The following is a 25,315-nucleotide window of genomic DNA, read 5'->3' as shown; positions in this document are numbered from 1 at the left end:
TGGAGATCCTTCAGACCCCAGCAGAGACAGCTCTGGCCAGCCTGTCTGAGCAGGGCCTGGGCTCAGGGGCCTCCAGAGGCTCTGCCAAGCTGTGCTGCTCTAGGAGGCTATGACCATTTCCAGAGCGTTGTAGCACTGCTTGGTTCTGACTCATTTCTGCAGGAAATGAGCTACACTGGACAAGCCAGTTTGGCCTTTGCCTCCTACTTCTCCCTTCAAATCCAGCATTGGGAAAATGCATGAGTAGTGACCCAACTGGAGACAGCCAGAGGAGCCAGGAGGCAACGGGAACCTCTGGCAAGCGTTTCCAGTTGTGAGGCCACCTCAGCAGTGCAGCCTGCCCCTCACTTGTGCTCTCACATATTTTATTCTTTACTACTGTGGGGTCCCAGGTGCCAGTGGCAGATGATGATCCTCGAGTGATGAAAGCAAAGCAAGAAAATAGGGAAGCATCTCTGCTTTTTGTGTTGCATTTTAGAGAAAGCTGCTTAGCCCCATTTCAAAGACTAATATGAAAAAAGTGCAATTAAATCTTCGAAAAACTGACAGATCAGCAAAACAAAACCACCCGGAGGAGAGCACGATTGAGCCTCATTAAGGAAGAGTTCAGTCTGTTTTTAAAACCTTTCTTAACATTTAGCTGGTACCACTCAGCAGCCGCCACTCCCAACGCGCCTGGTGCAATTAGTGTCAGAACGGAAAGGAAAAAATCAGCCTAGGAAACAGGAATTAAAGCACCAGATCCAGGCAAGAGAAAAGGCTTTGGCTGTAGTAAAACCACATAAATTTGGCCCCCTCCTCGGGGTCTGTGGCAGCACCCAGCCCCGCTCCACGCTCACACACACTACTTACAGAGCATCGGGGCAAATGTGGGCTGTGCAGCCCCTGTGCCCAGCCCCTCCCTGTCCCCAAGCACTCTGCATGGCAGTCACATCCCTGGCGAGGGCAGGTTTATGACAGATGGACAGTAAATTACACTGACCCTAACAGCAATTACAGCCACTGCCTTGGACAATAAGGAAATGGAGACACAGGGACAAATCCTGGGCTGTCCTGGCCAGACCCTTGGGCAGGCGCAGCGCTAGCCCCACTCGCCGGCTCGCTGGCCCCATGCAGGACCCGACAGGCGACATCTATTCTTCTGCAGTGGGGGCGGGGATGAAACGCATGGGAGATAGAAAAGATGGCAGAGAGATGAAGCCATTTTATTAAATCAGGCAAATTCTAATTTATTCTGGGGAGATGGAGGAGAGAAAATGGATTCATTCTCAGCATGCACACTCCGTATCATCTGATCCAATCCTCACTGCCTCGCCAGAGGGGGAGGGGGCCTCGGCCGGCTGCAGTGCTCCCACAATCGGAGAAAAAGATTAAAAAATAGGATGATTCTCCTTTTGGATTGTACACCAGTCACACGGGAAAAGGCTTTCCCTGGGAGTGCGAGGTGCCAAGCCGTGCTGTCAGCCATGCCTGGGTTTGGGGCTTTGCCCCTTGGAGATGTGGAACAGGCAGCTCAAGGTCCAGGGTGCACCACAGCACATGCACCACACAGGCAAAGGGGACAGAGACACAATGTGGGAGGAACATCCTGCAGGGATCCTGCACACTGCCATTTTTGGCGTTCACCCAGCAAGCACCCTCACAGCTGGCAGGGTAACCCCATCATTCTTCACCAGGAAGACGCTGGAATGAAAGCACTGAGGAAGTTGGTGGAACCTCAGGTACCTGCGGGCTCATGACCTACTGCAGAACACCACCAGAACAGCACCCCTGAGCCAAACCAGAACAGCACCCCTGAGCCAAACCAGAACAGCACTGGTGTATGTGACCATGGGCACTTCAGGCTGCTCATGCTGCAGCCAGCACAGCGTTTCCACAGGTCTCAGCAGAAGTCAGGAGCTGAGCTCCTCTGTGGCTCCAGCCAGTGCTTTGGGAGCCAAGGAAACCCAGATGCAGCCAGGCTGGAAGCCAAGAGTGAGGGCATCCCTTGTGGTGGGAGGGCTCAGGTCATTGGAAATGACATAGGGAACCCAAGGGCTCTTGTGCTGGGGATGGTGGGTTGTGAAAGTCAGGTGGGGACACCTTGTGCAGAGGTGATTCCATGGGAAGTTGATTTTCAAGCTCTGTGTTTGCTGGATAAGTGTGATAGGCACAGCTGCCTGACATGCCAAGCGAAGCCGTAGAAATTCCCACTCTAGAGAAGAAATGTCACTGAATAGCACTGCACAGTTTTAGAACATGGTCTGAGTGAAAATGCAGAGGTTTGGTTAACCAGCACTGAGAAAAAGCAACAGAGCTCCTGCTGCAGAGGACAGCCATCTCTGGGACTCAGGGGAAAGACATCCTACCAAAGGAACAGACACCTGCTGCCCGCACAGGGGGCAAGGGCACTTTGGGATGGACACGGACAATGCTGCTGCACCCAGACAAAGGTGAGATGTTGCTGCAAAAAGCTCCATGAGCACCCATGTACCTCCCATTCCAAAATTAACTAGAGGAAAATGAGACCAACACGTAATTAATTACCAGTGGCCAAATAAGTCCAGAAAGACAAACAAGACCTTGGGTGAATGAGAAGAATGCCAACCCTGGCCAGGGTGGGTTGACCTGGGCAGAAATCATTCTAGTTATGCTTGCAATGATTAAATGAACTTTTATACAACATCCTTCCAAAAATGCTCCCCTGCAGGAGCCCCCCCTCCCTAAAACCATCAACACCTTTCCCAGCTCAGACTGGGGCCTTGGGGGAACAGCTTTGCAGGAGGGAAAAGGCCAAGAGTCTGGGCCAAGGTGCAGCACCTGGAGCACAAATTCCAAATAGGAGAAATTCCTGTTTTGCATCCAACTCCAGCACGGGCAGTGAAGCTGATTTTATGACTTATTTATTTATTTTGTCTTTGATGAACAGAAGGTTAATATAAGAACAACTCCTTGGCAAACCTTTAAGGGTAATTCAAGCGACACTGATGTGAATCAATGTTCCCTTTGTGAACGCATTACTTGGCAGAAACTGGCTTTTTGTAACCCCCTTAAACCTAGCTGGCAAAACAAAAAGAGAAAAAAAAAAACGTCCTTCAAACAAAAGGATGAGGTGAAAATAAAGAGAGAGTCGACTGCACTTTATTCTCTTTCACAGAAGCAAATGGATTTGGTGCTTTTTATACATTAATCAATCAATATCACTGACTGTACATCAGCGGCGCAGCCAAGTTATGAATGACCTTTCTGGCAAAGAGGACACTTTTAATGCTCATAAGACTGCTCATAGCTTAGCAACTTTCCGAATTTATGCCTGCATGATTACCCCTCGGAGGCAGGCGCCCGTGAGCGCCGCGCTGGATATGACAAGGTTAGTCCTTGCCAATTTGTGCAGGAGGAAGGGGCTGCTGCCCGCACGGGGCTCGCCTGGAGACGGGTGCTCATCCTGCCTGACAGCTCCTGGGGAGCACAGGAGACCAGCAGGCCCCTGGCCCTGCCAGACCAACACAGAACAAACCGTGGGTGACCCTCCTGGCCACACACACAAAGGGAACAGGAGGAGCCAGGGCTGGGTGCTGTGGAAGGGAGAGGTGGCTGGCGCTGAGCATGGCTGGCAAAGGCCAAATTAATCCCATTGTTTGGCCACAAAGGAGGCAGCAAAGTAGCAGTGGAGGCCAAGGAACAATCCCAAACACTCAGCCCTAATTCAACCTTCATCACCATGAAAGGGGGATGGAAAAGGCCAGAAATGCTTCAGCTTAATTGGTAACCAAATGCAGGAGCTGTTCCCAGAGAAGGTGAAGGCAGAGGTGGGAAGTCACATCGGGCTGTGCCCCAGGGGTGCCCTAACCCTGGGCAGTGATGGTGGGGGCCATGCAGGGCCCCACACGCATCATCCCAGAGCAACATCAAGATTTAGGGGTTTGGGGCCCCAGGCTGGGAGGGCACTGAGTGGGGATGTCTGGGGAGCACCGTGTGGAGAGGTCAGCACATCCCTGCAGGCCAGTGGAAACCTATGCCTGACACATTGACAGGGGAGAAAGCACATGTGTACAACAGAACCAAAAAACACAAATCACTGCTATTTATTTAATGAAGTGCCCACACATGAATGAAAAGCCTGAAAAGGTGTAGGAGGAAGTACAGAGAAGGGTTCAGAGAAAGGTTCAGGCACTGAGCTGAAGGTGGCCTTCACAGGAGGATCCAAATGAAGGCTCAGTAGAGTCAGACCAACACTGCTTCTCTCACTCACCACTCCTGGAAGGACTGAGGAGGAAAAGGGAAAAAAATGCAAATTGGAAGCAAATACGGATAATAATTTCTCATACAGCTCCCAATTAACCTTTGGAACTTGTGGCCTCAAGAAATCATTGAGGTCAAAACAGAATATATGGCAAAGGCATAGAGATGTGCAACTCAGAAAAGCAAACTGAGTATTTGGAAGAAAGAAAAACCCTCTTGCTTAAGGGCATGAACTGAATTTTAGTAGGAACAAGGATGAGACCTCGATTTGGGTAGGTTATTATTTGTTTGCAGGTGCCCAGATTTCCCTCTGAAGCAGTCAGAGCAGGCAGGACACTGGTGCTGACAGGCACATTATTAGCCAATCTTAAGAGTTTTAGTGGAAAAATAAATGCATGTGGTAGCTCCTTCCCAGGCAGTTCTGGAGGATGTTAATGTCATCACCAGAGGATCAATAGACCTTGCAGAAGGGACAGGACACAAGTGCATTTCAGAAGCACAGGGCAAACAGAGGACCAGAGCAGGGACACAGGAGAGAGGTCCAACAGGCACACCACAGCACTGGGAATGCTGGAGCGGGCCAGGCCAGGGGTCACTGCCAGCCTGAGCCAGCTGCTGCAAAACCTTGTTTCACAAATCATCCCCCTGACAATGTATGGAATCTCATTTTGCCTATGGCTCGTACAGAAATAAAAGAATCCAACTCAGAACCCAAGCTGTATATCTTGCAATTAAATCTACAACCTACAGATCAGAGATGGAGGAGAGCACTATTCTCATAATGTCTCCTCCGAACAAAGGTCTCAAAGCACTTTTTCATTTTGGGCAGTGCACTAGGTTTGCATGGCAAGGTTTGGGTAGCAGGGGGGCTCCTCCTTCAGTCCTGTCAGTTAAAGACCATCAGACATGCTCTTGCACCAGAATGAACTATGAGAGAGCCATGGCAGGGACAAGGCAGGAAAGGAGCTTATGCCCTGCAAGGATATTCCCTGAAGAGGGGCAGGTGCAAGGACATTCTCTTGAAGTGCTGAGCATGATCCTGTAGACTTGGATCAGCTTTTATAAACAAATGGATCTTTTGCACAGGACAATGAAGCCTGTAACTCCAAATGGGCATGTTCGGTGCCAGCAGGCTTCAAACCCACCTTCCAAACAGAAAGGCACATCAGTGTGCTGCTCCAGGCCTCACCCTGCTCCACTGCTTACTTACAAACCAGTCAAACACCCTTGCTGACTCTGAACACAAAGCCTGAGCCCAGCTGAACGTGACTGACCTTTCCTTTCTGCCACTGTCCCCAGCCAGGGTGTCACTGGTCATGTCAGCAGGGAAAAGGTACTGAGGTACCATCAGAGCTCTGTGCTGAAGCTCCTCAGTTCAGGCCAACAGTGGAACAAAAGAAAACTCCAAACTAATACACCAAGACCAGCACAGCAGCCAGGCAACTCTCTCAACTCATTAACCTGGGAACACAGGAGGTGTCATGTTCATTCCACAGATATTTAATTTGAAGCCCAGTAGCACAGCAATGGCTACAAGAGTCAGACCTGTGGGCAGGTGCTGGATATGAGCTGCTGCAACACAGTCTGTGAAGGAAACGTCATTAATCAGGGCTAGAAGTGGAGGAACAGCTGCTGGAGTACATGTCTAAGGTTTTGGAGGGTTTCTTTTTCTTCATGTCACCAGAAGATCAAAGCAAGAGGTTGGGTCAGACACAGCACCTGAGCAGGGGCGAGTCTGGGACAGGAGCAGCACAGCTACACTGATGAGACCTTCACCAAGAGCTGAGTTTGCTGTCAGTGTGAATCCCATGTCACTCACATGGACATCTAACCTGCTCCAACACACCCTGGGACCATGCTGCAGTACCTGCAATGTCTTCAAAGCTTTACTGATTCACACCTCACAGGGAGAGACCTTCGGTTGTTAACCTGCACCACTGCAACAACCACCACCAAGTCCTCAGGAGAAGAGCTCCCTATTCTAAATCTGTGCAGGAGAAAGGGGAAAAGATAAACAGGGAAGAGAATCTGAAGGTGCAGTAGGCACCATGCACTGGGCATTGACAGCAGAGCTTCAGCAACAGAGTACTAAGAGGCAGGGATGCCACTCTTGGATCCCAAGAGAAATGGAGCTCAGGGAGATGCTGAGCTCTGACAGCTGGGCTTCAGTCTGGCTCTGGAGTCTGCTTGAATACAGAGAAAAAAGCAGAGAAGAAGAGGGACTGTGAGCCTCATATGTTGTACTGCAGCATCTGGTGATACTTCCTCCTTTACTTTTCCTAAGTGGAAAGGGCTTTAAGATGCAGTTGAACAAGAAAAACATTCTAGAACAAGTCAGCTGTCAGAGCTTCCTCTCTTTCTGCTTAATGAAAGCCATGAGCTCCCCAGGACAAGTGGTGGCTGGAGTGGGATGGAGTTTCTGAGATTCCTGGTGCTGCAGCCGCGTGCCTCCCCAGCCGGCGCTTCCTTCCGCAGGCGCCTCCCGCTGCCGTTTCATCAACCAGATGCTTGAGGCTTTGGGTAGGCTTCTGTCACCGCCCCCCCTTACCAGGGGCACAGGAAAAAAGTCACAACCAACTTTAATAAAAACAAAATTAAAATGATTAAACCTTTCATATCCTTTCAAGATTATCTCCTTGCTGCTGGTTGGTCAAAACAGAGCTAAGGCACAACTGCTCTTGACTTTAAACTCAAAACCAACCCCAAAAAATGAAAAAAAACAAACAAAGGAAATCTCCCTCTGCCAGATATTAAAGAGAACCAACTTTATCCCTGCATTCTGTAGAGCCATACCTCAACAGCCCCATGGGGTCCCAAAATGGAAAAGGACAGAGATGCTGCTGGGATGGGAATGGGGTTCTCTGAAATTTAGGTGGGAGAAAGGATGCAAGGAGGGAATGGACAGAAATTATGTTACAGGGCAATACCAGGAAAGAAAAGACTGCTAAGAGTTTCTCAAACTGCAGGATTCTCCTCATGCCCTCAGGCCTTCTGAAGGAGCCAACTGAGTGCAGCCACCCTGATCCACGGCTGCCAGAAACACCTTTGCTGGATTTCAATGACCATTAAAGCACCGTGAAACTAAAGCAGAACCAAAAGCTTCCCCCTGTCTCTCTGCCCAGCCATGGAGGAGAGACTCTGACATCTGCCCAGCCTTGGGATGGCCCTCAGTGTAGAGACCTTGCCAGAAATACTGCAATTCTGTTAGGAGCTTGCTGGAAAGGTAAAAGGTCCTGAAGCCATTCAATCCGTTAAAAAAATGAAAGAATTCCAAGGTTCAGCAGAACAACAAAGGGGAAGGCAACACACTGTCCTCTAAATGAACACATGTGACACAAGATCTTGGAAAACAAGAGATAATCCTGCATGTGGGGGCTGTTGGTGGGGTTGGCAGGGAGATCAGAACTGCTGCAGTGTAGGAACTGCAATCAATCAGCGCAATACACACATTGCCCAGGGCTGTTTGCCTCTGCTGCTAGGCCACATATGCTACGCACCATGGGTGAGTGTTTTCTCAAAACAGGACAATCCCTCGTCTCACTCCCTGTGTTTGAGGAGACGACAGGAAGGGATTTCCACCTGTGACAACAGAGCTGCTGCACACCCCCAGCTGCAGGACACGGCCCCGAGAAGCCGGGTGCACCTGACAGAGCCCCCAACGCCCCCGTGCTGCTCGCCCAGCTCTGACCCTGCACATACTGATGGCTTGGCTGGATTTACATGCAACACTTTGGAAACAAAGCTGTGCAGGCTGCTGCCCTCAGGGGTTAGAGATCACATACGGAAAAGGCAGTATCAAGTTTTGGAGAGTGAGAGGTAAAAAGCCCAAGAGATGCGGACGAAGCTGGGCAGCGCTTGGTGTTTGCACACAGGAGATCAGGCTGTAACGTGGGTTGGCAGATTATTAAATGTGTCAATCAAAGACAAGCCTGGAAATTACTTCCCAGCCCTCTGCAAGGGCCACACGTTTCAGACATGTAAGTGCAGCATCATCAGCAGTGCCAGAGCTGCAGAGTGGTTCTGACTGGCAGATGCTGTAGCATGGACCCCGTGTGCTCTTTTCCTGCAGGCACCACACAGTTGATCTGCTTTGGTACGTTTCTAATTGCTCTGTGAAATCAAGTCCCATGAAAAACTGGAGAGAGATTACAAAGCAAACTGGTGATTTCTTTCTGAAACCCTCCATTACCTCCAGCAGAAGTTGGAGACCGACAGGCGTTGTTAAGAATGACCACACTGTCTTTAATGGAGACCAAGTGGAGGACATCAGATCCCACTAAATTTATTTTAAGTGGGAAGAAATGTAATTTGTCACTACCAACTTTTACTTCAAAAGTCTTAAAGTTCTACTGGAAGCAAAGAGTCTGCTATCATGAAAAATGCACCCCAAAGGCACATCTCACACCCCTGCTGTAACAAACTCCATTAATAATTACTCCTTGCTTGATGATGGCAAAGGAAAAATGCCTTGCATGGTCGTCCACTCTCAAAGGTGGGAAAATAATCCGATGGCTCCCTCACAGGAGGTTTTTGTGGAAGATGCCCTCTCCTTTTCTTCACCATTTGCTTCATTTTACAGATGGGCTGGTCACAGCTCCCTGAGCAGGAAATGGCCACGGAGTGAAGAGAAGAACCGGAGAGCCTGGACAGTAGAGGGGGGACCAGAGAGCAGTGCCTCAGTCTCGAGGAAGCAGGTGAGTTATCAGGACACGCTGCAGGACCACCAAGTTTGGAACTGACTGGGCTGGCATCAAGACTCCCTTTTGAGAGAAACCTCACACTGCAAGCCATACCCTGACCAAACAGGCTCCCAGGCACAAGGGACCTGCTCCTGTCCCCCTGATGGTGATGCCTTCACACCCCTGGGGCAGCCACAGAACTGCTTGTGAGAGGGAGGAGCACAGCGTTTCACAAGGCTCTGGGCACAGAGGTGCAGCAACCAAATGAACACCCTGCTGTCTCCAGGTGATACAGACAGAGTCAGGCTGAGCTGGGATTCTGTGATTCTGAGGTTGGGAACTACTATTTTTAAACCACGTGGGGTTTTCTCATCTGAACACTGCTTTGGCTGTACCACAGCTCTGTTTACATACTTGGTTTCATTAAAGATTCACATCCTGATTTCAGTCTGCAGCTCCCAACCCTTCAAAAGGTCAAACACTGAAACAAGAGGGAGATGTGGACAAACAGTGCAGCTCAGCCTGTGGGGCAGAGAGAGGGGGAAAGCAGGGGCTCTGAGGCATGCCCCCCCTTCCAAGGAGCCAGCAACTTTCTAGGGGTTCTCAGAGCAGAGTTCTGCAGTAAAGGTATTCCTCAAAGTAACTGTGATCCACCTGTTTGGAGCAGGGAGACTGGCTGGTCCCCTGCTGTGGGCTGGCAGAGGGGGCTCCAGCAAGGCTGGGCACAGGGGCAGATGTGACCTCCCCAGACCAGAACTACCAGGACAAAGGGGCTGGTCACAGCATTTGGTGTCCAGCAAGGGCTGCCACAGCACCAGCCCTGCTCCTCCTGCAAGGGCCCCAACAAGAACCCTGTGCTGGAAGGAGATGATTGCCAAGGATCTGGCAGCAATGAGAAGGATTGCTGGGACAGCAGGGCACCACAGGGACTGTCCTCTGCAGTGAGGTGGGGAGAGGCTGGTGCAGGCAAGGAGCATGGACACCTGACAGACGCCTAAAGGATGTCCCAAACAGTGGGGAGAATGGGCAAAGGCCTCCTGCTCCTCCCACACAAAAGCACTATGGAAAGGGAGAGTAGAGATGGAAAACAGGAGGAGTCGGGAGAAACAGGTAAAGGAGGAAACACGTTAAGTGTGGCCAGCACTTGCCCAGGGGGACACAGGCTGAGCAGTGGGGGTCCAACAGCCCCAGCTACATGGGGGCACATGGAGAGGAATGTGATGGGGAGAGCAGGGGCACCATGTGCTGGACACAGAGCACAAATCCTGCTCTGGCCAATGACCCTGTGCTGCCCGAGCTGCAGAGAGGGGTGTGGTGCTTGGGGCCTTCTGGGATGAAAGAAACTTCCAAACTCAGAGTGAAAATTCCATGCAGGTTGTTTCACATTTGTTTCTGTCATTATCTAATGAGCTGTAAGTGCGTTCATCCAACATCTTGAGAATGTTTTGGTTTTTATTATGGTCACTCTTTCTTCACTTTTTTCTTCTCTAAACCCTCACCATTAAAAATCAATTAGCTTATGGGTAACATTACACAGATGCTGCTGCAGCAAGGGGCTGCCATCTGCAGTGGCAGCAGCCCAGATACCACAGCAAGAGATGTCCAAAAATACCCTGAGAGGACAATACCCCCTTCCCTGAAGCTGTGTTCTCTCTGATCAACAAAACAGCTGAACTTACATCCGCCCCCCCCATCCCTGCATAATGAGCACACTTCTCAAAGCAAGCAGAAAAGTTTAATTGTCTTTAATTATCCAGTTCAAGGAGGATTGGGTTTCCTGTCTGATGTCCATATAATTTCCCTGCCAACAACTTTGTCATCCCTTTACTGGAAGTGAAGGTCAGATCCTAAAGTTCTTCCCCAAAAGACACCCAGTTTTTGGGGAGGGCTGAGGGGCTGGCACAGGCAGGGACAAACGTCCCCGTGCCCCTGGAGCGGCTGCTCAGGCTGCCTGCGCTTCTGCAGGGTGGGAGGGAGTGAGTTGCAACTAATGTGCAATCAAGAACCATCACAATTACAAATGTAAATGAACAGGCAATTGGCACTGACCTTTGCAGATTGTTAGAGGACTAATTAAGGTGTGATCAGAGCTCTCTTCCAACAGATTGAGATGCATCTACACAAGCAAATATCTCCTCACCGTCTCCAGACAGCGCTGCTCTCTCTTACATGCCTGCACACAGCAGTGAGGAGGTACACACAGAGCAGGTACACACAGAGCAGGTACACACAGAGCAGGTACACACAGAGCAGGTACACACAGCATTCAACCCCAGCACTGTGCACAGCAATGGGATGGAGCAGGAGGGGAGCAGGGCAACTCCACTGCATCAGATGAGGCCGCAGGACAGAACAGACCACTGCACCTGGACTGCAGCAAAGCAACAAAAAAGTCACTGTCCCTTTGTGCCCCAGCAGAGATGTGTCACAGACCAGGGAAGTGTCATGGACAAGTGTCTGAGCCTGATATCTAATACCACAGAGACACCTTATGAAAAGGCAGTAGGGTAAAGTCCACCCAGTGTTCAGAAAACAACAATAAAAACCTTGATGGGGACACAGGAGGGATGCTGTTAGAGAGCAGGAGGAGACACAGGGCACAGACTCCCACTGTCCTGTGCCCTGCAGCTGAGTGTCCCCACACCTGTGGGATGTAACGGGATCAGGATGAGTGGGATGGGAACACCCCCTCTCCCCCTTGGGGTTACAGCAGCTTCTCACCCAAACCTGACTCCCATCCCAGCAGGCCAGTGAGGTGTCCCACTTCAACCAGCTCAACAATGGGCTCAAGGAGTGTTTGAAATTAAGTATCTCAGCTCAACCGACCCAAGATACCTCCTTTGCCTTCTGCATACAATATTCTTGCTTGTATTCACAGCCTTTGAAATAAAATATGATCAAGAAACTGTGTCTTGTTTGCTGTCAGTTTCTGTTGAAGAACCAACAAGCTTAAAGGAAATTAAAATATGTGTAAATCAAGCTTTCCTTTCAGTGACTTGTCAGGACTTTTATTTCAAAAATATTACATTTTTTTTAAATGGTCACTAAACAGTTTTACCTCCCAGCCAGTCAGCTCCTGCCCTCCAAGTACCTGCCATGTCCTAATCTGGGTGGCCAGATGGGAAAGATAAGGTTTGTACAGTGAAAGACAAGGCAAACAGAAATTTCTAGAGCAAATAAGGTTTTCAAGGTTGTTCTGTCTATCACAAAGGGCACGGATGGTTTCCCCTCTCTGCTCATTTTGCATTTCAGCAGCTCACAACCCACAGCCCTGCCCGAAGAACCCTTTTGAAAGCTCCGGGCTGGTGTGGCAGCACCGCGCTCTCACTGCCACTGTGACCTTTGGGAAGCCTGTTCCATGCTCTCCACTCAGCTGGGCCACCAAGGTCACAGATTGGCCACTTTTTTCCACAAGACTGAATTTAACTCTTAATGAAAAATCTCCTGTCTCACTCTCGGGGTGTTTTGGGTTTACTTCACATTCTCATTACTCAGAGGCACAACAGCAATGAGACCCAGATGTGAATTCAAGGGAATTTCTGAAAATCCCACGTGTTCTCCCTCAGCTGCTACTGCTGTCCCTTCTCAGCCCTTTCAGCCAAGATCACCTTCCTGGTCTCCATGTGCATTCACTCCAGTTCCCCAGAGTGGCTATTTGTAGGATTCACCCATTTTCACAGCAGTCACAGAGAAAAGTCCTGCTTGAAGCTCTAAGGATATTTTGTGAAGGTTTTTGCTGGCACACCCCAGCTCCAGCACCATAGCACCTTGACAGCACCCAAACCAGCTGACCCAGGATGTTTCTCCTCCCCCTCCAAAGAGGGCTTCAGGAGATGTGGATTTTTCAGAACATTAAAAACGTCTCAACCCTTTACATGACTAAACAAAGTACCATCTCTGCTCCATCCAGCCCAACTGCTCCTTTTAGGCACACTAAATTTTGCTGGATTTGCAGCTGCAATCCCTGTCCTATGACCTGTGTGAGCAAATGTTTCATACAAGCCCTTCACTTTATTTACCTTATCAAGAGACATGGAGAACAGACATGGAAAACTCACATGTCCTGCCCACCCCTTTTGCCCAGCTCCTTCTCCCAGTCCAGAGTGGCTGAAGTACCAGAAATCAGTGCCAAGCTGGCACAGCTTATGCTGGTGCTGAGGGCATCACTTGACTCATTGCAGAACATCTACTGGTGCACTGGTTTGTTGAGCTGTCCAGACATGGTAGTATCTTTAGTTGCTCATACAATATTCCAGGGTTTCAGACAACCTGAACCAACACACACACCTCAACACCCCATACCCCACCTCAGGCAGGTGGGATTCCTGTAATTATTACTGATAAACTGCATCAGCCCACAGCAAGGAGGAGAAAAGGAGATCACCAAGTTTGTCACTCAACAGCACAGTGGGTCTGACGCCACTCGCCCGCCCCTGCAGCGCCCGCCCCGCTCACGCCAAGGCAGCAGCACTCACCGGCCTCGGCAGCTGGACACTTGCGAATGGTGAAGATCTGCCCCAGGTCCTCCTCCTCTTCAGGAAGACCTTTCTGGAGGCGCTGTAGCTTCCGGAGGCTTTCGCTCCGCTGGTGTTTCATGGAGCGCACGTGCTGGATGAGGTTCAGCTTGGCCTTGGTGGAGTAGTTACAGAGGACACAGTGGTAGTAGCAGCTTTCACCTTCCACCCCGCTCTCGTGGTGCTGCAGGTGCTGTGGAGAACGAAGCAGAGGAATGTCAATGTCCTTTATCACCCCCGGTCTCCTGGGTTAGTCCACTGGAAATTGCTAAAAGCCACCTGGGAATTAGTTAAGGAATCACATTTTAACACAGATCCAGTGAGACAACACCTGTTTATTCTCAGGGCATTACACACTCTCCTGCTGAAGAGCATGAAAACCAAAACACACCAAAATGGGCACAAAACACAGATGGACACAGACAACATCATCTCCCTCAGTGAGGGAAAGCACCAGACCCAGCAGTGACACCTGCTCACCACACACTCAGGGCTCATTCCTTCACACTCAAAGCTTGTTCTGGGAGGGGATCCAACTGCATAATAAACTTAAATTTGGTAAATTCTCATGGAAAACTAGGAAGAGTAAAACCGAAGCAACCCTAGAACACAACAAACCCATGAGACAGAGAGATCCTGGACACAGTGTATGGAAGCAGAGTACAAAGCCATCCTGTCCATCATCCAGCTCTCTGCCCTCTGGCATCCAGGTTTCACTCCCTTGGCTCAGGAAGGAAGCAGCAGCCTGGCCTGTAGGATGGCAGTGACAGAGACCTCAGCTGGAAAGCCAGTGGTGAGTGTGCAGCCAGGTACCACCGAGAGAGGCCAACACCTGGAAAAACCCTGTCCCCTCCCAAGCTGTGCGGTCACAGCCAATACAGCTAATTCTGGATTATCATACCACAGTCACTTGGCAAAACCTATCAATCCCCTGGATCACAGGTCTGTGCCTCTGGGGAAACAAGCAGCCATTTCCTGTCATGGATCCCACAGACATGGAAATTATTTCTTAGAAGCAGAGGGGAGAATTCACCCTGCACAGCCATGCTGGCTGCCACGGCACAGCTGCTGTCCATTCCTCTTGGGCAGTGGGACGTCACAGGAACCTTCCCAATTCCACAGTAAGGTGTGTCACTAGTTGAGAAAAAATGAATTCCAAGGTGAAACAACAAGAGATCCCTCAGCAAAGGCCTTTGGTGTTTCCACCCCACACCTCACAGTTCAGCTGTGCAGTACTCCCTGCCAGCTCCTCCCATCCAACCCCAAGACCTCCTTGAGTCTTTGTGCCACCTCATGGAACTCTTTCCTCACCACACACCTGGCCCAAGGCACAAGTACAGTGATTTGGACATGATCTTGGGGTTTGTCAATCAAAAATATTGCCTACGTGCAGCCAGGACCTTCTGGTAAAAAATTCTGATGCTTATTATCTCAGTTACAGCTGAGATAAGATTAAAGACACATATTACCCAGCGCTGTGTGCCTTGCTCACACGGAGGAAGGAGAGCCCTCTGAGTCTAGGAATGATTAAAAATAGGATATGAGCTGATGCTGAAGCTTCTGATTGGAAGAGCGAGGAAAGAGAATAAATGTATTCGAGATCTGGCTAATTAGACTAGCCTCTTCTGGGATCACGATGTATTTAATTAAATTCACTGTAATATTTGAAGAATCCACGAGGGCACTAATCCCACTGGTGCCCTCAAAAGATTTTTTGCTGTTTTCCCTTATAAGAACTTCTTCCTCATCTCATTTCTATTGTTTGCATGCGTTACCCTCTTCCTGAGCCAGAAAAATGACTTTAAGGTATGAAAGGTCAGCGAGCCCATCACAGGAGTCGCGTGCCCATCTCCGAGGGCCCAGCCTCGCCAGCCTGGCTCTGCCCTGAGCCCTGCCACAACCTCCCTGGCTCCAGCAGCCACACCAGCCCCATCCTGGCAGGGACAGCGGGGAGGCCCCATCCCAATCCCACAAACCCTGCACCGAGCTCGGGAAGTGCCCACGGGCTCAGCAGCAGCTTCTGCGCGGAGCCAGAGAAAACCCCCAGAGAGCAATTAGAGAAAAATCCGGTCACGGGTTCAAGGAAATATTAAGGACATGGTCTCTGTGGAACCAGAGGCACAATCTGCACTGCTCTCATTTAAAAGGGGGTTTTAGGAAAACATTTGTTTTAAATAGTTTAATAAATGTGTCTTATTTTACGGTCTTCTTTTGCTTCCTCTCAAGCATCTCTTGTGCTGGGGTCAGCCTCACCTGCCTGCTGTGCTGGAGGAGTCAGGCTGAGGGTGCCACCAGCCTGGGCACAGCATCGCAGGCACCCGATCCAACCCATCCTCCAGTGGGGAAAAGGGGCAGTCCAGAGAAAGAAGACATGAGGGCCGAGCCAGTCCAAGCTGTGAGCTGCTGGAGGAGATGAAATGTTGTCCAAGTACGTGTAGTTATTGCCCATCACACTGTTAAACTTCCCCCTTGTGAGAATTTATCCGTATCACAGGAAACAAATTCAAAATACTAAACCAGAACCTTGTTAGAAGACAAATCAACTTGAAAATCAAAAGAATATATTGTTCCAAGGAAAACCAACCAAGTTCTGTCAGAAAACATTGATTTCTGTGAGTCTGAGGGGTGTTCGCCCCCTCCCTCTCCACAATAGGAAACTTCCAACATCTGGTTCTTCACGCATGGCATGCAAAATATTGATCAGGGTGAGTCAAAGCTACACTTTAAATCAGAAACAGAGGGAGGAACGCTCTGATGGAAACCATACGGCTCACGAGTGCAGCTCCCCGGGGGACACGGGTGTTCCTGTACGGAACCAACTGCGGCTCAGCACCGCAGGCTCCCAGCACCCATTCCCACACACCCAAAGCCAGCCTGGCCCCGGGGCAGGGAGCTGTGTCCCCAGTGATTGGCACAGGAGGGTCCTGCTCGGGGGCCTCGCCTCCCTCCTCTGCCCCAGCTCTGTGCCAGCTGCCCCTCAGGGTGCCCCGGGGTGGCCGGGCTGGTCCCACCAGATCTGCTCAGCCCCACAGCTGCTTTCTTCTGCTAAGCAGGAAATGCTCACAGGGTACAACTATGGAAATCTGATTTTTAAACAAAGTAAGGAAAATGACACTACAGTCCTTGTTTCTCTCCCTCCATCCTTAACATACCTCAAACTTGTTTATTTTACCATCTCTCCTTTCCCCATCTTACACTGCCTCACCCACAGTACTTAACCATAATCATGGAATTGAGCATGACATTATATCACCCCCTCCCCAGCCCATGCCACATACCACACAATGTTCCCTGGAGCGAATCTCTAGTACCAGGACTGAGACCCCGAGGTGCTGCTGTTACACAAGTAATAAACTCTCCTGAGCACCTCTGTAGCCGTTCCTGCAGTTCATATTTACCATCTGATTTCTAAGCTTTTCTGCATATTTTAAATGTTAAAAAATCTTATAAATTTTAAAAGATGTTAAACTACTATCTGTTCAAAATCTCTTCTGTGTGTGAAGTGTATTCAGCCATGGTGCAATGAGCATGATTCCAATGGTGACAGGACAGAACCCCCCCAAAGCACTGCCAGGGGCACCAGGGGCTTCTCCAATCCCTCTCTGCCATGTTAAACAGCTCAGCTGCTGTTCTGGGGGGCATCTGACCTGAACCTTCAACCCACCAGGCAGATGCAACAACACTTTGAACTATCTTGTGGTTTGGATGTTCATTATTCAATAGAAAAGGGCCCAGTTCCTATTGCAGGCTTAACTGGCACAAAGCTTTCCCTTTGGAGGGCCCTGAATGCTGCTCAGGACAAGCCCAGGCTCACAGGGAACCTCTCAAGTCCTTGGTTTGCACGGTGAGGGGGAACACCCCATCACCAGCCTCAGGTGTCCATGCTACAAAAGCAGTAGAACGTGTGAGAAAACTCTCCAGGCTCGAGGATGGCCCCTTCTTCTGCAGACTTTGACAGGACAACCAGCAGGAGAAACTCTGTCACTGCCCCAAGGACAGGCAGATGTCCCCAGCTGCCCACTGAGCTCACCTGCACACATCTGGGTCTCTCAGGGCAGGAAAAGCAGCTGAGGTAACAGGACTGGGGGCCAGAACCCAAAGTGGAAAAATAAGCTCATAAAAGCTACACAACTGCAGCAAAGCAGCAGGAGCAAAAGGAGCGATGTGCCAGTCTGGCTGTGACAGCACCGCTGGCTGCAGCCCTGCAGATCCTCAGCCAACAGCACTCCAGGGCTGCACAAAGCTGTCGGACACAGCCCCAGCCAGTTCCCCACCCTCCTGCTTGCACAGTCCTCCTCCTCAGCACTCTGACCATTCTGTGCAGCCAGGTGCTGTGTGGGTCACTGACAGACAGCCTGCACAAACCTCCTCCACATCACTTCCGAGTCCGCTCACGTCAAGGACACCCTGCCATGAAAACAAACGCCACTACCCGGAGCCTCTTGAAAATAAAGTTGTCAGACTTCAGCATCTTTGGCAGAGCTTTTCTCCACGTGTAACACTTTTCCTACCTCTGAACTCAGCACTCAGCTCCATTAGGATGGGTAAAGCTAGCAGTGATTTCAAAGAATTGACAGATGCAGCTGGGGAAGAAGGAGCCAAAAATCTGCTGGAAGGTCACAAATGCCACGGAAAGAAGCAGCAGCACAGAGATGCACTGTGCTGGCTCCTACAAGCACTGATGTCTGAGCAGCCCCAGTGACCAGAACCAGCACACAGAGCCAGGGAGTGTCTCAGTGGAGATGCTGACCCGAGCTCAGGAGCTGCTGGAACCACCTCAGCCCTGCCAGCAGATCTGCAGTGCAGGAGAATACCCAGGGACTGACTCTTGCCCGGGGTGAGCTCAGACAGGGGTAATTAGCCACAGGCTTGATAGGAAACACTCCAGGTGCCAGTGAGGACTGTACACCCCCGGGGAGGGACAGAAGGTGACCCTTACAGTGGAGCTGGAGGGAGGCTGGGGGGCACCACAGAAAGGGACCTGACCCCGCTGCAGACCTCAGAGGCCTTGTGAGCATCTCCTGGCCCCTGTGTGCCTCTGATGTGCTGCACGAGATAAATCACACAGCACTGCAAGAGAAGAGTCTGAATTTTTAATGAAAGTCATGTGGATGCAGCTGTCTGATCCTGGTCTGTTCCAAGTACTCCATAAAAGTCAGGGCTGGCCAATCCATCTTGCTCTCCTTTCACACCTGCAGCCCCAGCTGGAATTTCCTGGAGCCGGGAGCGGCGGCGGCCGCAGCGGGACACGCTGCCTGCGCTGGGAGAGCTGCAGCGCCAACAGCCTCCCCCCGTGCTCCTGGGAGGGGGGAAATCGATTCTGCAACCAGCAGGTTCAAAAGCTGAACTTCTGCTCTTTCATATCCAACCAACATCCTGAATTGGTTACTGCTTCCAAAGGAGCAGTGTTACCAACCCTTCCCTCCTCCAGCCTCCTGCCTCTGTGGTGCAGTGCCAGCGGTGGGGTTCGGGCTCGTTTGCCTCTGAGTTTCTGCAGCTCAGCTTGTGGTGACTGCTCTCTGGTCCTTTCTTACCTAGAGGCTGGAAATGTAGCACTCCCTCCTGCCACAGAGGTTGAGGTACCAATCCAAGTCCCCAAATCACATGGAAAGGACTAAAGAACAGCCACAACTGGCTCCACTAACAGCCCATCCCTATACCCCACCACATCTGTATCTTCTGAGCCCTCCAGCCGTGCCTGGCAATCAGTGAATGCCCGAGATGCTCTCCTTGTTAGCCATGCAGCTGGTGCTAGCCATGCTGCAAGGTTTTGGGTTCCTCCACAAACCCAAAAGTGACCCAGCAAACGGGGCTTGCTCCACCAGCCCTTGAAGTCTCATTAAAAGCCAAATATTGCTCAGCCTAAGGATGGAGAGCTCAGCATGGATTTTACTGAACGTTAAATCAACCAGCAAGCATAGCCAGCAAACTCTGTGGCACTTTAACTTTAAATAATGCAATAATTATTGAATTTCCTTTTTATAACTGAAGTGCTGGAATGTAAACAATGGGGCTGTAATTGCAGGAAGGGGGGATCAATAGAGGCAATCGTTTTCAGCCATGTTAATTGTAAATACAATTGCTCCAAGATGTCAGCCTCGTTCTTCTCGCTCCCAGAATCATCCTAACGGATGACAGAGTCCAACTTTCCCATTACAGCTGTTCGTTCCTTTAAGAGGTTCTCAATCAGGTCTGATCAATCTGTCAAGATAATGCATAGAGTAAGTAAGACTCTTCCAAACACAAGCTCCCAATCAATAGCCCGGACCTGCTTAATGAGGAGGGGCTAAAGCCCAGGGGGAGGCACAGTCCCAGCCACTGCTTGGCTCCAGCAGCCAACTTCTTCACAGGGTCTTAGAGCAGCTCCTAACGAGGGCATTGTTTGTGCTGCCCGTGATGAGCAGCAGCCCTGCACACCCACAGTCCCATGGGGTCTGTGGACAGAGAACAACAGAGGTGAACAGAAAGCAAGCGCCAAGAAAGGCTGAACTTGTAATCACATCCCCCACGCCTTTTCAACTGTGCAACAGACCTGCAAGGACTCATTAATCGTTCCTTGGAAGAGATGCCCGAAGATGCAAACCTGTCTGGGGACAGTCACTAAGACTCCTCCCGTGGAAGATTTCCTTCCCACGTTTCGAGGACGGACGAAGTCCATGGGGGAGCCAGCACCGGCCCAGTTATGCTGACCAACCCCTCCCAGTGCAGAGGAAACAGGGTGGGGATGCTGGCTGAAGACCTCCCGAGGCAGGAGATGCCAAGGGAGATGAGGAAACAACCAGAGATGCTGTTCTCCAGCTGTAGAACCTGACTGCAGTAGCACAGGTATCCCTTGCACACCTGGGTTGCTGCACACTCGCTGAGCAGCCACGAGAGGGGGAAAGTAAGAGGTTTGGCTGTACTTGGGCACTCGCCTACAGCATCCAACCTTCTCTTCTCCCACAACTGCACTGCAAAGACTTGCCAGCACAGGAAATCCACTCTTGGGCAACTTCAACTGCAGAGAATCTTCCAGAATGCCGAAATCTCTCCCGGGAGACACAGGCGCGAGCGCTGCTGTACGTGGAGATGCGCACAGGAGCACGAGTATCGATCCTACTAATTAGAGTGCTAAAACCGAAGCACCATGAGAGTACATTTCCTACTGGCCTGTAAAGTGCTGCCCTCAGCCCTGAACGCTCCTGCCCAGGACCCACAACAGCCCTGCAAGGGCTCCTCTGCTGCTCGCTCACCTGTGCACCTCTCACCAACAGGAACCAACAAACTTCACACAAAGTGACCTCTCATACAACCAGCCAGGATGTGAGGGATGTCACCCACAGCCTCTCCCCGCAGCTCCTGTGGAGCAGCAAAGAGTTTGGGAATGGTTGAGCTCCTCCTGCAACTGAACCAAAGCCTGGACTAGGGACATTCTGATCCTCAGGAAAGCATCAAGTTTTGTCACTTCATATTTCCATGAATGCTGTCATCCCTGGAGAAACGTGGCAGAAAAGCTGAACTTCTGCCTGCAGAGCACTGTATGGACAGCAGTAGGATGGAGTGATGAAAAAAGGAAAAAAAAAATTGTGCCAGAATGCAGCAACATCACCAAGGAAGAGGCTCAGGGCTTCCAGCCCACTCCTTTCTCAGTGCTGGGATAGGCAGGAGCTGAGGAATTCAGGGAGCCTCATCTCTTCCAGGGTTAGGAAAACAAAAGGGGAAAAAACAACTGAAGACAGTAACCATAAGCAGGCCTCACAATGCCACTGCCCAGAGCTTTATAACATATTTTGTACATCTACTTGAAAATAATCAGTTCAGTGTGAATTGCTAAGCTGTGAACACTCAGGTGAACTAGAGCAGCCTGGGAATGTGGAAGAACACTGGATAAAAAGTAAATTATGTAATCAGAAGGTCTGGGGGGGAACCTGCAAAGACAGGAGGATCGAAATCTGTTGTCCATATTGTAATTGTGCAGCTGCTGAGTGATTGAAGAGGGCTTTCCTTAACACAGAGCCAGGCTAGGACTCTCCATACCAGTGATGTTTTGCTTCCTCTGGCAGCCAGGAGAACGAGGGCTCCCTGAGGAGGCTCTGATACAACGCACTCCTGGGTCTTGTGTTGATAATGCAGCTCAGACCTGCCACCCAAACCCCTCTCTATGTGTGGAGCCTGCTTCCAGGATTTCAATTAAAATGCTATTTTCCCCCCATATTAAGTCTTTTGGAAAAGACCTGCAGGCAAAGCTTGCAGACTGTCTGACACCCCTGTGCTCTGCCCCACACCCCAAGTCAGGGGACAGCCAGGTGTGCCAGCCCCTTTCTGTCCTGCCGTGGCTCCGGGTGCCCCAGGGACTGCAGTGCAGAAGCCCAGCAGCAAACCAGAGCAGCACTGTGGAGCCGAGGTCCTGCCAGGGGACAGGAGGGAACCCCCATGTGCAGCCAGGGACTGTTGCAATGACGTGCCCTGAAACCATGTGGGACATTGAAACAGCCACAGAAATCCAGCCTGAGCTATTTAATAGAACACTACGGACACAGAGTAAAACTCCCCTCGCCCAGGATTTATTGTTCCACCCATCTCCAGGGAAGTTGTGATGGACTGGAGCTTTCCTTGTTTTCACAGTGCTTCTTTACAACTTCTTATACCACTGTACCACCTCAACTCCCAGCAGATAACCAAAATGCATAACCAAAGTAATAACAATGCACAAAGGAACTTTTCAATCATCTCCACAAATTGCAGAATATCAGCATCAAAGACATGGAGGACACAATCTTCCCATGCAGAAGACAACAGAGATCCATGGAAAAATGAAAGAGCCAGCTCATCCTTTTCCCACAGTCCACAGAAAGGATTTTTCAAGATCAGGTGATGAGGGAGGAAGGAAACCTAAAGGATGGGTGATGGACTAACATGACAGAATGGAAACAGAAAGAGGAAATATATAATATTCCTTGAGTCTTGAAGGTGTGTGAAAACCAGCAGAGGCAGGGATGCCCCCTGGCAGTGGAGCAGACCTAGTCCAGCAGCACACACTGTGCATCAGCCTGCCCTGAACACGGGGACAGGAGCAGCAGCTGATTTCAGACCGTGCTGCCAAGGTATGTTCTTCAAGTGTCTGTGCAACACAAACAGAACACAGAGCACCACGGAAATGCCCATGAGAAAATAAATAATTCTTCATTCAGTGAAAGCTTTGGATTGTATTAGACAAAGCCTCGGGCAATGTAATGAAAGAGGAAGATAAAAAGAAATGGAATAATTACTCACAGAATAAGGCAAGAATCCTGCTGGAAAAATATGTATGGAACTACTTATAATTAAGAACCAAAATAATGTCTGCACACAAAGGGCTGAATTAAGGCAACCTGCTACCTCCTATATTCTAGAAGGTTGTGAGGGCTCCAGGAACCCAATGGACACAAATGTGTCCTAAGAATTGTGTACAGAAATTCTTGCAATTGCTCCTTTCCCCACACCCCTGAGCAGCTACTCTGTAAGGAAAGCCACCAAGATCTTGGGGAGGAGAAGCCTTCCAAACACAGCCTCCTCCAAATTTAACTGGGAGACCTCTCCAGTCCTTGGGCATTAATCATTCCCAGCCCACCTGGTCTCCAGCAGGAAGGACACATCAATGACCCACAGCAATCCACAGCAGCACAACTGTCTGGCTCATGGGTCCTGCACGTGGTCTCCAAGCAGTTTGCAGCCTATGAACAGCTGGGTTTGCTGCTCTGTACTTCCTGTGTATATCTAAAATCTAATTCAACAGTGGTATAATTCTGCAGAGGGCTCTACAAGAGAATAGAATGGCTCTGAGCATTAGTTGCAGCTATTCCCTCCAAGACAGACTCCAGCAATGGAAAACACAGAGAGTGCAGAAGCACACAGAGGCAAACAGAGCAAACCCAAGATGATAAATGTCTCTGCTCTTTGGTGCTCTCTTTGTTCATGTGTATCTGCATCCACTGGCATTTGCCTTCACAGGTACAGAAACCCCTGGGAAAAACTGGGCTCACCATTTACTGGTTTTTAGCCATTGTGGCTCTGCAGTCCCAGTGGGCAGTCTGCAGAGACACACACGGGGTAAATGCCAAACACTGTGGAGGCAGCACTGATCAGCATTATCAGGGTGTACTGACCACTGCAATTCATAAATACAATGGAAGCAACAAAACCTTTTTTTTGGGAGCAGCATCCACTCACAGCAGAAAGGTGTGAGGAGACAATAGATTTCTAAACCCTGTTTATGAAATTGCAAATGTAACTCCAGTTACTCCAACTGCCCCAAAATTCTCATTTCTGTGACCATAGGGGATTAATTTCTCTGGAAAAATACCTGTTCAGGGCTACTGTATGTTACCAGGAGGTCAGTCTGCAGATTTAATGTCTGGATAACCCCCCTGCCCAGCCCAGAGTCAGACACTTGGATAGGACTAGTTAGAATGCATGCACTGGAAAATCCAGATAAGTCAGAGCCAAGGAGGTGTGAAAATGATAAAAGCAAAGTTCCTGCTTTGTGGGACCATGAAAAACACTCAGGCAGCCAGAGGTGTCTGTAACACAGACCCCATGACATGAAAATATCATCTGCAGGACTTTCTCCCTCCCACCTATGGTCGCAGCACGCCTGAGAGCCTGATCTGGGACAGCAAGTCCCTTCTCTGAGGGGCTTCCAGCACTGCTGCTAGTGCTCAAAAGCCAAAGCTAGGCACTGTCCTCATTCTGTGCCTCCTGCCACGGGCAGATCCTGGGCTCAGCAGGAGGAGCCACAGCATGAGCACCCTGTGGACACCCCCAGGAGTACAAACAACTGTGGCCCTAAGGCACACCTGCACCTGGTAACCCCAGAGTCACAGAACAGTCCCACAAATGTTGTGGGTGAAGTGAAGGAAATCAGAATTCTCAAACCAGGACACCCTCAGGCTTTGTGCTGGAGAGGAAGGAGGTGAGTCCCACCTGAAGGCAGAAGGGGTCACCCCAGGAGAGCTCCTTGCTCCTCTGCTGGTCATGCCTAAAGACCCTCCTGGCACACATGTGAAGGCTACAACAACTCTCTGGGCCAGTTTGCAAAGAACATGAAGGAAGGCTGAGCCAAGTGACCAGGACCTGCTGAATTAGGAATTTCTCTGCGGCACAGACTGGGGGCTGGATGTGGACAGGGAAGTGAGGGACGCAACAGAAGCCAGTCAAGGGGACAGACACAGCTCCTGCAGCTGGCTGGAGAAGCCCCACGCTGATTGATGTGTGCACCTCTCACCCCACGGAGGGCAGGGAAGCAGCCACACACGGAGGGAGCCAGGGGGTGCAGCAGGAGCCGTGGGGTCCCCGGGGCTGTGGGAGCCCCGGCGTGGCTGCGGTGCCGTGCCAGGCACCAGGGCTGCTGCCAGCCCAGCGCTGCTCTCCTTCCCCACCAAAACCCCCGCGGGTGCGCTAACCGCAGCCCTTTGAGAGGCTCGTGTATTTACAAACTAAGGCATGTTGAAATCAAAGGGGATACCATATGACATAATTCACATTAAAATGTCAACAGGCTGACAATTTATAGAGTCAATCCACCGGAGGTGGGGAGAACTAAGATGCGGTAATTGTTTAATTCCCGCTTAAACCAACAGCAGCTTTACCTTCAAAGCAGCACGGCATGCACGGCCTCTGGCGGCTGTCAGCCCTGGTGCCAGCCTGGCCCTCGGCCAGCACGGAGGCAGCAGCCTCAGCCATCCACTGGCACCAGGCAGGGGCTGGGGACATGGGATGCTGCTCTGAGGAGCGCAGCTCCAGCCCACCCCATGGCAAATTTTCACCGTCAGCACAAGGACAAGCAGTTTTTCAGGAAGGCAGAGCTCCCCTGGCCAGGGCACCGGTGTCCATTTCCACTCCTGGGCACAGCACACCTCCTCTGGAGGGGATACAGCAGGTAAA

At 50.5% G+C, this 25,315-nt stretch overlaps 1 protein-coding gene across 2 annotated transcripts in view; it reads right to left on the bottom strand.

Moving 5' to 3' along the window:
- Positions 1-25,315, bottom strand: part of ZFHX3 (zinc finger homeobox 3) — a 122,757-nt gene that overhangs the window by 41,078 nt on the left and 56,364 nt on the right. For both annotated transcript variants that reach the window (XM_058845821.1, XM_058845822.1), the window contains exon 4: positions 13,376-13,607. In XM_058845821.1, coding sequence (XP_058701804.1) covers positions 13,376-13,607 — 232 coding nt within the window. The remainder of the gene's footprint in view (positions 1-13,375; positions 13,608-25,315) is intronic.

The sequence above is a fragment of the Poecile atricapillus genome, chromosome 10 (genome assembly GCF_030490865.1).
Source record: "Poecile atricapillus isolate bPoeAtr1 chromosome 10, bPoeAtr1.hap1, whole genome shotgun sequence".
NCBI classification, from domain to species: Eukaryota; Metazoa; Chordata; class Aves; order Passeriformes; family Paridae; genus Poecile; species Poecile atricapillus.
This window is presented reverse-complemented; position numbering and strand designations above follow the sequence as displayed.